Source organism: Pagrus major, chromosome 23, assembly GCF_040436345.1.
Source record: "Pagrus major chromosome 23, Pma_NU_1.0".
Taxonomy (NCBI): domain Eukaryota; kingdom Metazoa; phylum Chordata; class Actinopteri; order Spariformes; family Sparidae; genus Pagrus; species Pagrus major.
Window position 1 is genome coordinate 8,483,753 of NC_133237.1, and position 13,823 is coordinate 8,497,575.

At 38.6% G+C, this 13,823-nt stretch overlaps 1 protein-coding gene and 1 long non-coding RNA gene across 2 annotated transcripts; both read left to right on the forward strand.

The window, feature by feature from the left end:
- The first annotated feature begins 554 nt into the window (after positions 1 to 554).
- LOC141018987 (uncharacterized) lies at positions 555 to 1,720 on the forward strand. The gene is made up of 3 exons (XR_012180760.1): positions 555 to 685; positions 1,273 to 1,319; positions 1,614 to 1,720. It is a non-coding gene; the product is annotated as an uncharacterized lncRNA (long non-coding RNA).
- Positions 1,721 to 1,909: 189 nt separating this feature from the next.
- Positions 1,910 to 7,775, forward strand: LOC141020235 (interferon-induced very large GTPase 1-like). Its single transcript, XM_073495316.1, has 3 exons — positions 1,910 to 1,943; positions 2,056 to 6,267; positions 6,748 to 7,775. Exons 1-3 carry the CDS (start codon positions 1,917 to 1,919, stop codon positions 7,408 to 7,410), a joined length of 4,902 nt encoding a protein of 1,633 aa, XP_073351417.1. The 5' UTR covers positions 1,910 to 1,916; the 3' UTR covers positions 7,411 to 7,775.
- The last annotated feature ends 6,048 nt before the right edge of the window (positions 7,776 to 13,823 follow it).

Genomic DNA, 13,823 nt, shown 5'->3' on the forward strand with positions numbered 1-13,823 from the left:
TAAATTACAAACCTGCTTGCATTTAGTTTGTGCATATCATATTTCCCTGCTTTTATCCTTTTGTGATAATCTCAATGGTTCAATCTAGGGGAGCTCAAACTCATATAAAATCATCTGCTTTCTTAGCGTCATCCAGCTAATGTTGCTGAACACTCAGACAAGAATGATGACAGCACCAAAGAGGGAGGAGATCCTGAAAACAAGTCTGTGCTCCCATCTGTAGCCACTGATAAAGGTGAGATTTCAGAGATTATTTTTTGGTTGTATAGTAATGTAGATTTTTGAGGTAACATTATTGTCATTTCAATTCTGTTCAGTTCAAGTTTTACAATGGTGTCAAAAAATACATGAACTAGCTAATTTCTAATTTCTGATTCTGATTCTAATTTTCTGATATAAATTTTAATGATTTTGGGGGTTGTATATTAATATGAATTTTAAAAGTAACATTATTTTGAATTTTCAATCTATTCAGCTCAATCTTCATACAGGTTTGAAGAAATACAGGAACTAATCTAATCTCTGATATTTGTTGTCTTTGACCCTTCAACAGAAGAGGCTGATGAAGGTAAAGAGATCAACAGTGAAAGCAGCAGTAACACAAGTGAGAGGTCCATGGAGGAGAGTGCAGCAGTGAAGGACACAAGTCAAACATCTCAGACAGTTTCAACAGCTAACAAACAAAGTAAGAATTACTTCATTTCCTTCTATTGTTGTCTTGCATTTTTTAAATCTTTGTATAATTAAAGCAACATGATGTTGTTTTATCTTATAATAACAGCTTCAACATCATGTTGATGGTACAGTGTCTTGTAATAAGGTGAATGGTGTCTCCGTCTCAGCCACTTTGCCCCCATCACTTGTTTCTGCACTATGTAACTTCAGTGAGAGGGTAGGATCACAGTGTTACATACATGTTTACTGCAACATACAAGTTTTCAACACACAACATTGTGATGATGTAATGATTTTTGTTTGTAGTTGTCACCTACATTACATCTGACACATTTTACAGACCTGGGATTAGTATTTACGACAGTGGTGTTACACTCAGAAACTGTCGGGGTGCCAGACAGCACAAAGTGCCAATTTCTACATAATGTTGCTTTAATATAAAAACACCTCCTCTCTCTTTGGTATAGAGGAGATGCCTCTTGTTAAACAATTAACTTTTTGAACACACACCATTTTTGCAAATCAATCCTCTTCAGCTGGAATAGTTCACTGACAACTTCAATCCTGTGATCTGCTTGTTGTTACATTATCCTGCAGGAGAGGAGCTGGAGGAGGAGGAGAGTGCAGCTAAAACCAACGTAAAGGTGAGATCTTTTCAACCTCAGTACTCACAGCAGTATTTATGTTTAATGCCACCTATTTATGTTAGACCTTCAACTGATGATTGGAGCTGTTTACGTTTTTAGTTTGAAGACTTGAACAGTTTGACTCCATGGATCTCCTGGTTAGACACATGGATGAGTTGGAAACACTTTCCCAGAAGAACTTTTTTCTTCATAAATTACAAACCTGATTGCATTTAGTTTGTGCATATTTTTTTCCTTGATTTCATTTTTTGTGGTACCACTGTGTGTTATAATAATAATTTCGTTTCTCAGTGTGATCCAGTGGATAAACCTGCTGATGTTGAACACTGCGAGAAGAATGACAACAACACACCAGTAGCAGGAGAGTCTGAAATCAAGTCTGTACCATCTGCAACCGAAGAGAATGGTAAGATTTGTCATTATTAACATCATTTAATAGTGCAATAACATGAAACTGTCAAAAAACATATCTGACTTAGGTCATAAAAAATTAAAATGTTATAGGATAAAATGGAAAAAATACATCGGTCCAATAGCACATTGCTCTGACCTTCTTATGATGAAGTTAATTATTTTACTGCAGGTACTTCAGATATGAATCTGTGTGGAAACAAGGATAAGGTAGGAGACTCCTAACTTTATTAACAAGATCTGTAAGACTATTTACTTCATATCCCATCCTATATCAATATAATTCTTTACAAACAGTACATTTTTAATTACTTATTTACAGCAGTCAGAGAAGATTTCTGAAGAGACCAACATGAAGAAACAATATCAATCACAAACTGAAACACTGCTCGGCAGACTTCACCTTCAAGACAAACATCAACAGAAGTTTTCACCAGCAGATTTTCTTCAGATAGGTCCACCTGTGAAACAGGATCACGCGACATGTGAGAAAGATCTAGCTCATACTTTTCTTCACAGGCTGATGATGTTAGACTACAGAGCCAGATATATTCCTGTAAGGCCAGACAGTCCTGAGGTCAGTCATTCAAAGCCTGTTCCAGAGATTCCTTACACAGAAGAAGGTGCTTTAGACGCTCTTTATGGCAACACTGTCAACTCTGATAAACCAAAACAGTCTCATGTGCATCCAATGGACGTTCAGATGGCAGTATTTCACTGCTCAGAAAGCTTTTTTAGGCAGAACATGATTACAAAGCTGTCACAATGTCAGTACGCTGTACCTTTGCTTGTTCCTGACCCAGTCACAATGGACATTGAATGTCCTCTGTGGACTTTCAGACAAATAAGAAAAACATGGAAGATAACTCAAACCAAAGATAATTCAAACATTGTCACCATGAAGAGTATGCCCATCTGCAATGCTGAGACACCCATGGTGTCATTTTTCCGTCTGGGTTCACCGTCTCAATCTAAATCTCAGCTGATGAGCACTTTGATCAACAACCGTCACAACACTTTCTTCCACAGAAACTGTCCAGGGAGCACAAAGTCTCGCCATTTGATGGATGGAGTGGCAGAGATTGCCTGGTACTGTCCTGCTGGAAAATCTAGTGATGCCTTCACTGACTGCATTGCCTTCTGTAATCTTCATGGTGATGCTCTGTTAAATGAAAAACAGCGTGACATACTGACTGAAAAATCTTCAGTCAATGTTGTTCTTGTATCAACTCTGGATAAAGGTGACAAAAGTACTGCAGTTATCTCAGCCCTTTTCAAGTCTCCAAAGCCTCTCATTATTCTCATTGCTGATAATGATAGTGGTGCAGTTGAGTTGGCAAAAGGTAAATACAGAATGGGTCTGAAGGACAGAAGTCAGTCAGATGTTTCTGAAGAACTGAAAGGAATCATTAGAAACATTTTGTCTGGACCACATGCATCCTTCCAGCTTGAAACCATGGCTGAGGTCTCTGGAATCAGAGTGGATGAAGATGACCATCTCTGCCAAAATGGGAAATCTGCTGCTTTGAAAACAGTGGATTTTAAGAAGGTGGATGTTTCCATGGTCAAAGATACATTTCTCCAATGTCAAGGCCAACTTTGGCATGAGTGGTGCAAAAAAAACAAAAAACTGTATCACCTGACAGGACATCTCGAGCAGGAGAAATGTAAAAAGCAACATGAAATGATGCAAATACGGGAGAAACAATGCAAAACTTCCTGCAGTGAGCTGATGAAGTTGTTCATTGAAAGCCTCTCATCTTTGAAATCAACAGACAGAGAGTATTTTCTGAAATGGACTCAGATCTTAATTGATGCCCTCTGCACAGACGACCTCTCTTCAATTCTCCAAAGCTATGATGACAAATGGTCTGAGGTCTTGGCTTTGAAGAAGAAGCATGACAAATCTGATCAGCTAAAAGTGAAGCAAAATGAGCTTGAACAAATATCAACAAAACTACAGTCAGCAACTTTTGGCTTGGAGCACATGTTTCGAGAAATGGGACAGATCTATGAAGCCCATAAATCTCTGGAGAAACAACCAACAAGTGGACAGACTGACTGGTCTAAATACCCTGAGCTGGCCGCAGAGCTGATGATATCAGGACACCCAATGGAGCTGATGGATGGTGATTCAGGTCACGTGCCTTTAACATGGATCTCTAATCTGTTAGATGAAGTCATCAAGAAACTGGGCAACAAGAGAGTTTTTGTTTTGTCAGTTTTAGGCGTACAGAGCAGTGGAAAATCAACTATGCTGAATGCCATGTTTGGGCTACAGTTTGCAGTGAGTGCTGGCAGGTGCACCAAGGGTGCCTTCATGCAGCTGGTCAGAGTGTCAGAGGAGATCAAGAAAGACTATAAGTTTGACTACGTTCTGGTGGTGGACACGGAAGGACTGCGTGCTCTTGAGTTGGAAGGTAACGCCACTCTTCACCACGACAATGAACTGGCAACATTTGTTGTTGGTCTGGGAAACATGACATTGATCAACATCTTTGGAGAGAATCCAGCTGACATGCAAGATGTTCTGCAGATTGTTGTTCAGGCTTTCATGAGGATGAAGCAAGTTAAACTTTCTCCAAGTTGTGTGTTTGTTCATCAGAATGTCACAGATATTGCAGCTACAGAGAAGAACATGGATGGAAAGAGACGCCTGCAAGAAAAACTGGACCAGATGGCCAAATTAGCAGCTGAAGAGGAGGTTTGTGATGCTGAGTGCTTCAGTGAAGTCATTGCATTTGATGTTCAAAAAGATGTGAAGTACTTTGCCCAACTGTGGGAGGGAAGTCCACCGATGGCTCCTCCAAATCCAGGTTACAGTGAGAGCATCCAAGAGCTGAAGACCTTCATCCTCTCTAAAGCTTCAAAGTCTGAAGGGATTACTCTGGAACAGTTCAAAAGTAAAATCCATGACCTGTGGAATGCCCTGCTGAACGAGAACTTTGTTTTCAGTTTCAAAAACACACGTGAAATTGCAGTGTACAGAAAACTTGAGGTCCAGTATGGGAACTGGACCTGGACCCTGAGGAGCAACATGTTGACCATTGAAAACGAGGTTTACAACAAAATAGAAAATGAAGAACTCGTCAAGGTTGAGCTCACTCATCTTCATAAAGAAAGTCACAAAACTTGTGAAGAAATCCAAAATGCAATGACAACATACTTTGATGATGACAGAGACAAAGAAATGTTGGCTCAGTGGCGAGGCCGATTTGAAAGCAAAATCAAGGATTTTCATGATGAACAAGTGAGAGGAGTCCAAAGAAAACTGGATGAAGTTATCCAGCAGAAGAATGCTCGTAAAAAGCTTGATGAGAAGAAGACAGAGTTTGAGAACAAACTGCTACAAAAGAGTAAAGATCTCGCTCATCAGTTAAAAGACAAGGTCGAAGATGAAGAGGAACTTAGAAAGCAGTTCAACTTAGTTTGGAGTGGCTGGGTGAGTGAGTTAACTGCAGGCACAACACCTATTAAGGACATCAACTATCAGGAGGATCAATATACTATCCTTCAAGAGCTTGGTACTGAACACACTCAAATAAATGAATCAAAATGCAAAGGCAGATACAAAAACATGTCAAAAGTTGGAGACTATTCGGATTATTTGACCCTCACCAAGCACCAGGAGTCCCGTGACACAAGCCAACCATCCCAAGACAATCAGATGGAAGACAAGAACACAGAAAATCAAGGATATTGGTTTTTTAAGCCTTTAAAAAGCCTTTCCAGACTTTGGTCAACACAACAAAATGAAAAACATACATCGAGTTCTTTATCATCAAAACAAGCAACAAAACGAAAAGAACATCTGCCACACGAAGAACAGGAACTGATCCGATCCCTCATTAGTGATGTTGAACAACAGACCTTAAACATAATTAAGAAGAAACCTGTAGCTACACAAGGCTACAATCAAGCTTACTTACAAGAAGTTGCCAACAAGGTAAAAGAAACGGTGACAGAATTTAAATCAAAGAGGAAATATGCTCTGAAGAAGGAGTTTACAGTTGATCTTGTGCTGTATGTATTTGACAGAGCAGAGAGTTGGCTGTCAGAGTCCCACAAGAAATTCAAAATGAACAATGATGCACTTTTTTACTTAGAAAGCAAGAAAGAGCAATATTACAGCATTTTCAGAAGCTTCTGTAAAGGAAGCTCATCTGCTGTTGTGTTTGGAGAACTGATCTGTGAAAAACTGAAGACTTCCACTGTTGAGGCCGTCTGTAACAAGACTGCTATTGACCTCTCTGGAGAGATGAGGTGCAGTTTCCCAGCATTCAGTGAGAACAGGTTGAACTTAGAGAAACATGTGTTGAAGTCACTGGCAGAGAAAGAGGACTTTGATGGTTTTATCACCTACATCAGAAACCCAAGGAAGCAAGTCAAGGCATATATAAAAGAGGAAGTAGAGAAATACATCTCCTCAAAGCAAAGAGATAAAGTACAGAGTATACTCAAGAAAAATGTTGAAGACATCAAAAAACTTGTGAGTCAGGCTTTATTTGATGCAACAGAGAAAAACAAAACAGAGGAAAACAAAACAGAGGAAAACAAAACAGAGGAAAACAAAACAGAGGAAAACAAAACGGAAGAAAACAAAACGGAAGAAAACAAAACGGAGGAAAACAAAACAGAGGAAAACAAAACGGAGGAAAACAAAACAGAGGAAAACAAAACGGAAGAAAACAAAACAGAAGAAAACAAAACGGAGGAAAACAAAACAGAGGAAAACAAAACGGAAGAAAACAAAACAGAGGAAAACAAAACGGAAGAAAACAAAACGGAGGAAAACAAAACGGAAGAAAACAAAACAGAGGAAAACAAAACGGAAGAAAACAAAACGGAGGAAAACAAAACGGAAGAAAACAAAACGGAGGAAAATAAAACGGACGAAAACAAAACAGAGGAAAACAAAACGGAAGAAAACAAAACGGAGGAAAATAAAACGGAAGAAAACAAAACGGAGGAAAACAAAACAGAGGAAAACAAAACGGAGGAAGGAGACATGGACAAAGGGGACATAGACAAGTGGATGAAGACATTTTCCCGTTGTCTGAACAGCAAACTAAAATTCACCATCTGTTGTCAAAACTTCAGAGATATAGACGACTTTGACTTTCTCAAAGAAGAGATTGAGAAAGGCCTTAAATCCATCATGGAGGAGATGAGCAGACTCTCACTGGATAAGATGAAGGAATTCAGGATGAAGCCTGATCAAATCCTCATTGATCAGCTGTGTGACTGCTGCTGGGTGAAGTGTCCATTCTGTGCAGCTGTTTGTACCAACACACTGGCTGATCACAGTCCTGGTGATCACAGCGTGCCTTTTCATCGATCTGCTGCAGTCAATGGATTTCACTACAGAGACACAGTGGAACTGAGTGTTGATTTCTGCACAACAGATGTTGCAAGTGATCAAAAATTTTACCATTCAGGTACAGACAAGTCTATTCCCTATAAAGAGTACCGGACTGCTGGCCCAGAGTTTGCTAACTGGAGAATTTCCCCTGATGAGTCTACGGTGAAATATTGGACATGGTTTGTGTGTCGCTTTCAGGGGGAACTGGAGGATCACTATGGCTTAAAATTCCAAGGCAAAGGAGAAATTCCCTGTGAGTGGAAAAAACACACTAAAGAAGATGCCATTAAAAGTCTGGATGAAATGTTCAAGTAGTGAGTGAGCCAATAAAACTACAACCCTGCTGAAAATCTCTTGTTATTCATGAATCACAGAATAACAAAATTGATTTTATCACTGACAGGTGAATTTGTCTGTGAGTGAGAAATGGATTCAGACAACAAAAGTCTGTTTGCTTGATTGAGGTGAAGGAAACAAGGAAAAGAACAATAGTTATAATTCACATGTACAAAGTCAGTTACATGTACGTATGTAGGATTCATGGCAACATTTTCTATGTAATCATGACTTAAAAGGAAATTAAGACAAGAATTCTTACATTGTGTCACTGTTTGATTGAAACTGAATCCTATTACATCATTGTTTTACAGGATGCACAATATTATGTACTTCTACTATATCAGCATAATCAAAGAGTATTTCAAGTTTTTTATTTCATATTTCTACTTTTTAATGTTTTTTGCAGATAAATATCTAAATCTTTATTTTGATGTAGTTTTTGTTTAATCATTTGTTGTTTTTTACAATATGTTTGAAATGTTTCTGTTAAATTTGTTTCAAGGAGCGAAGAAATGTGCCAGAAGTTGAAACACGATGTTTGAGTTTTATGATTATACTTCCAATTATTTTAGTTTGAATGATGGAACGATGCCACATTTTTTATTTCTCTTTTCATTTTATTTTATCATGTTAAACTCTCTTGAAAGATTTGACAACATACACGTGTTATCACCTTTGTATATCGCTTTTTAAGTTGTATATTTACATTTTCATAGAAAAAAATTGATGAAGGTGACATGAAAATCACAATATATCAAATTTGAAGTTCTGGGGTTTTATTAACATGGAAAGAGTTGTCAGATATATATTGTCAGATAAAATATGTAATTCTTATACAATGAGGAATGTTTTAATGCGTTCAGTTTCTAAAAATCACACCTGAAAATCATGTCAAACAAATATTGAGAGAGAGAGATGAGATGAGAGATGAGACCATCTTCATGATAGTGGATGCTTTATGTTCTTACGTATATGAAGTGTAATCTCATTTTACCTAATCTTAATATGTCCACATTAACATGAGTTTTTTTATTTTTGTCTGGTCAGATTTCTGCTCCATCAAAAGCAAACTACTCTAATATCCTGAATTAATGTAGACAGTGTTGTCTTTGTGAGAAGAATCATTGTTAGATGCTTTTATCATTCAAAAAATTGACCTTTCAGTGATAATGTATGAAAAAAAACTGAGTTTAACTTGTATGTTATTAGTGTGCGTTATAGGTGATGGAAATAAATACTTTCTGTTCACTAAAAGACCGGGTTTCTTTCTGATTAATGTTTTTGAACTGACAAATGCTTATGTGGTATTAAACTTCGCTATGCCATGGCCACCCCACACTAGCTTTGTGTCCCATCTGGGCCACCCCAGTAAAAATGTCCTGGATACGCCACTGCCGGGGCCACCCTGAAAACTCATTCAGGGGCCACCCTGAAAACTCATTCAGGAGCCACCCTGAAAACTCAATCAGGGGCCACCCTGAAAACTCAATCAGGGGCCACCCTGAAAACTCAATCAGGGGCCACCCTGAAAACTCAATCAGGGGCCACCCCAGATCTGATAGGTAGCTGGTCAAGTTCGTCAACACAAGAAACAAGAGAAATGCTGTCAATCAATGATGACGACTGATCAGCTGATTTAGGGCCAGTTTTACATTTTTAACTAACACTGAGGCTGTGAGAGCTGATTTCTGCTCAGCGGACGTTTGGCCATGCAGGTCTGATAGGTGAGCCATGAGAGATGAGCACGGCACCTGCTGCTGCTGCTGGTCCGGTCGGTAATGAAACAGGAGGACGTCACAGTGACAACGTCAACTGCTGGATAAAAACGCTGAAATCTGTCGACTGAGAAGTATGGTAATTTAATGTTTAGTTATGTCGTAGTTCCCTCTGAATGTGTAGGAAAACTTTATCTAGCACTAAGTAGCAGCTAAAAGCTAAGCTAGCAGCTTAGCTACTACACTGCACTAGCTAGCTAAGCTAGCAGCCTAGCTAGCTACTAAACTGCACTAGTCTTTTAGCTGCTAGCTAGCTAAGCTAGTCTACAGCTAGCTAGTTCATCTTTTAGCTGCTAGCTAAAAGACGAACTAGCTGCTAAGCTATCCTAGCTTAGCAGCCTGCAAACCAAGTTAAGCATTTAATGTTAGCGTTTTTGGGTTTTTTTATTGTTATTTGGATGCCGCCATGAAATATGAAGCGCTGTTTTCTGGACTGAAGACTGAGGGTGTTTTTTGCAGATGTGTGTGTTCATTAGAGCTAATGTTATATTTTTGACCAACCAGTGTGTGAAATATAGTGTGGCAGTCTAGATTTAAGTAGCTATAACACAAGAGCAAGCTGTGATTTATTTATTTGCTCTGTGATTTAAGGGCTGTTTAAAGACTTTTCTCTTGGAGATAAAGGACTTTTTGTTTGTATCAATTAGCTCATCTTCACAGTTCACATGTTTTAGAGGTTAAATAGGCAGAGGCAGAGCAAATTGCATTCAAATGCCACAAATGCTTGAGATGCAATATGTGTTAATTGTGTTATTAAAAGTGATCGAAGATGTCGGTAGTTATGTAAGAATAAACCTTTGTAGATACTATAAATAGACATAATGAGGCACATTGTTGACACCTCCTTACTTTTTGACATGTTAATGGAGTCGAAGCTGTTATTTAAGGGCCTCCAGAGCCCCATCCTGTATTTTGCACACTGATTCTAACCCAGTTTGACAATGATCCTGCTTGACGTTTGTAGTTATAGCTATTACTTCAAAGTGAATTGACTGATTGATTGATTGATTGATTGATTGATTGAGTGATTGAATTACATTTCTTTGCTTTACTAATTTAGGCTCCATCTTGTGGTTAAATAAAAACACACCTGGCAAAGAACAAACCAAAAAAATCAAATTCCAGTATCTCCAACAAATTATATCTAAGCTAAATAATAACATAAACTAAGCATGTAAAGAACAACAAATATTTTTGTTTTTTCCTTACAAGCTTAGTTTGTCTTTTGCTGACTGATACACTTTTTAATAAGGCCTATCTTTAAGTATTAAGCTTTGATTTGAAGTTTTTGGTTTGTTCTGTTGCCTGGATTGCTGTGTTTTTATGTAACCACAAGATGGCGCCTCAATTAGTAAAGCAAACACAGGTAACAGTACAGGTGACACAGATGATGAGCTGATGACTGATTAATGTTATTCTATAGGATGAGTTACGAGCGTTGAATTTTGCTACCCTAATCTAACTTGTGAAGAGATGAGGACTTTAATCCACTCCAAGGAAATGGCTCTTAGAAAATGTGTACCCTATCCTGAACATAATTACTGATTAAAAATAGACATGGTAAAATAACCAGAGACTCCTGAGGCCTGAGATAGGTGGAAATGGAATTTAAAAAATGATTTTTTTACCAGCATAGACACCTTTATTTGACAGTGACCAGACAGGAAATTATGGGAGAGAGAGGGGATGTGACACGCAGCAAAGGACGTCCAGCCGGGATTCGAACCGCGGTCGGCTGCGTACGTGGTATTAAACTTCGCTATACCATGGCCACCCCACACTAGCTTTGTGTCCCATCTGGGCCACCCCAGTAAAAATGTCCTGGATACGCCACTGGATCTACATCTCTTAATTAATAGTGTTTCTCTCTAGGGCTGCCCCCGAATGGTCGACCAAGCACTGGTCGACCAAAAAATCATTAGCCGACCAAAATTTCATTGGTCCATTGGTCGCAGGAAAAAAAACAGAAACATTTGGAGCCGTGTCTTGTCAAAATTAAGTCAAAATCTATGTGACTGGTGGCTGGCCTGTGTATAAAAGGCTGGAGGGCTTTTAATTTGAAGGGCCAGATACAGGAAGTCGTGACACTCACTCACTGTCAGTGTTTTTTTTAACACGGCAGGTTCCTTCGACATCGCGGTTAGACAGTTAACAATTAATAGCCAACCATGTCGGGAAAGACGTCTAAAATATGGGATCATTTTGAAAAGAGGAAGGACGACCCCAAGAAGGTGACATGCAAACTTTCGCCTATCACTCCTCCACGACGAACATGATGTACCACCTTAAACATGTAAGTAGCCTAGCTACCTGCTCATGGCGGCCGAACGTTTGAAAGCAGAGATAAATAAATGTTATTATTGTTATATGCGCTAGTGTTAGACTATTCGTGTGTACTGGGGAAGCTAAATTATCTATGAAGGTAGATTTGTGTCTTTATTATTCAATCAAAAAAAAGGTTGCTTCAATCAAAAAATATATTTTCAATCAAAAAAACCCATTTCAATCAAAGAAAAAAAGTGTTTGAATGCAAAAATATAGTTGAGACTCAAAAAAATGCATTTGAACACTGTTTTTCTTTGCTTGAAAATGTTTTCTTTGATAGAAGTGAAGGTTTTTTGTTTGAAGCAACTTTTTTGATTGAAGTATTGTTGTTTTGTGTTTGGGCCATATTATGGGTAGGACATTTGTGTCTTTATAATTCAATCAAAAAAGAAGTTGCTTCAAACAAACAAAAAATATTTTCAATCAAAAAATCACTTCAATCAAAAAATAAACCTTTTCAATCATAGAAAAAATGTTTTTGAATGCAAAAAAATATTTGAGACTCAAAAAATTGCACTTGAACACTTTTTTTTGATTGAAAATGTTTTCTTTGATTGAAGTAATCTTTTTTGTGTTTGGACCATGTTATGGGTAGGACATTTGTGTCTTAATTATTCAATCCCAAAAAAGTTGCTTCAATCAAAAAAAAAATGTTTTCAATCAAAAAAAAAATATTTTCAATCAAAGAAAAAACTGTTTAAATGCAAAAAAAAAAAAATCATTTGAAGTGTTTTTTTTTTTATTGAACTTTCTCTTTTTTTGAATGAAGTGAAAAAAGTTTTGAAGTCATTTTTAAAAAAATCATTTTGACACAAACGTACCGCAGTGGGCGGGTGCTTCCCCATTGGTCAGACATGTTTGAGTGACAAGTGTCTACACCAACGACGTCTTTCTGACAAGCAAGTCATGGTCGCCAGCAGCCAGGAAGCAGTGGTGGAGTTGTTGTATATATGTCTATGGCATGAATCTATAATAGATCCATGGTCTATGGTGGTTAGTAGATAAAACCACAGACACAGATACAGAGACGCCTCATTGAGCGGGTTGTTCCGCTGCTGCGATACGTCGACGTCGCCGACATATTGGAGGAGGCAGCTCTGCCCCGTGAACTAATACAAGTGAATGGAGTGAACTTTACAAAGCTCCTTTGACGGTTAAATATTGAATCTGTGTCTATAATAACCAGATCCTGACATGTAAATGTGATGTCTGTCTACCATACTGTCAACTTAAATATGGACTACTGACTGCATAATATATTAATCAGAATCAGAAATACTTCATTAAGCCCTGACGGGAAATTGCTTGTGTTACCGTCATGTATCATCACAGTAGCAGCGTTACACACGTTGCCAGCTGTAAACACATAAAAACATTATAAAAATACATCCGGTGGTTTGGTGCCCACCTGTTTACTGAACATGTCAGGAGTAGTTAAAGTTTAAAATCATCCGAGGACGTTACAGATGTTGTTTCTGGTTCCTGTCTGTTTCCTGAATATATTCGTACCAGTGCCGGATTGGGAATACGGGCAAACCGGGCATTGTCCCGGTGGCCTGCGAGGCTTTCTGGCCTACTGGCCTGCGTTATTTTTATTTATTTTATTTATTTTACGATGTGAAATATAATAACAATTTAACATACCGTTGTAGGCGAATGACGGTATATAAGCCCTCCTATTGGTGCATAAACTGGTAGCTCGGCCCATTGTTCATGACTGATGTAGCTGCTGGACCAATGAGCTGAGGGCAGGGTCTGCCCGGCAGGTCCCCTCCCTTTCGGGCTACAAGGTGCCTGTAAAAACAGCTAAGACCGAGCGTGATAAAAAGTAGTTTAGCTTATCTGACCATGGATGGCAAAAAGAGAAAGGGTGGCGCTGAAAGAGCTAGGGACCAAAAGAGAATGGCCCTCCAGGTGGATGCTGCAAAATGTAAAAAAATTGTCGATATGTTTGCATCTTCTGGACGCGGAGATTCAACATCTGCGGCAGCTTCAAGTGGCGGAGAAGGTCAACAGGTGGACCCGGGGAGCACTACGGCCATGATCACTGTGAGTATAATTGATAAACTGCAACCTAACTGGTTCATAAATCAGATATCTGTGTAAGACAGAGATGGACATCTGTCACACCTGTCTCTGTCATCACTCAGATATGTATTATAATTGGATATTAATTTCATTGGTGCTAACTCTGCCAGTCATGTAACCTAGCCATTAAGCAATGCAACCTGGGCAAATGGTGTGCATGCTAGCTAGCAGGCAGGTTGTTTCATCATGGCTAGTTGGACT

Coding starts and splice junctions, on each gene's coding strand:
- LOC141020235 (XM_073495316.1), top strand. CDS start 1,917: ATGAATCTGTGTGGAAACAAGGATAAG. Junction 1,944..2,055: donor TGTGTGGAAACAAGGATAAG/GTAGGAGACTCC, acceptor ACTTATTTACAG/CAGTCAGAGAAGATTTCTGA. Junction 6,268..6,747: donor CAGAGAAAAACAAAACAGAG/GAAAACAAAACA, acceptor GGAGACATGGAC/AAAGGGGACATAGACAAGTG.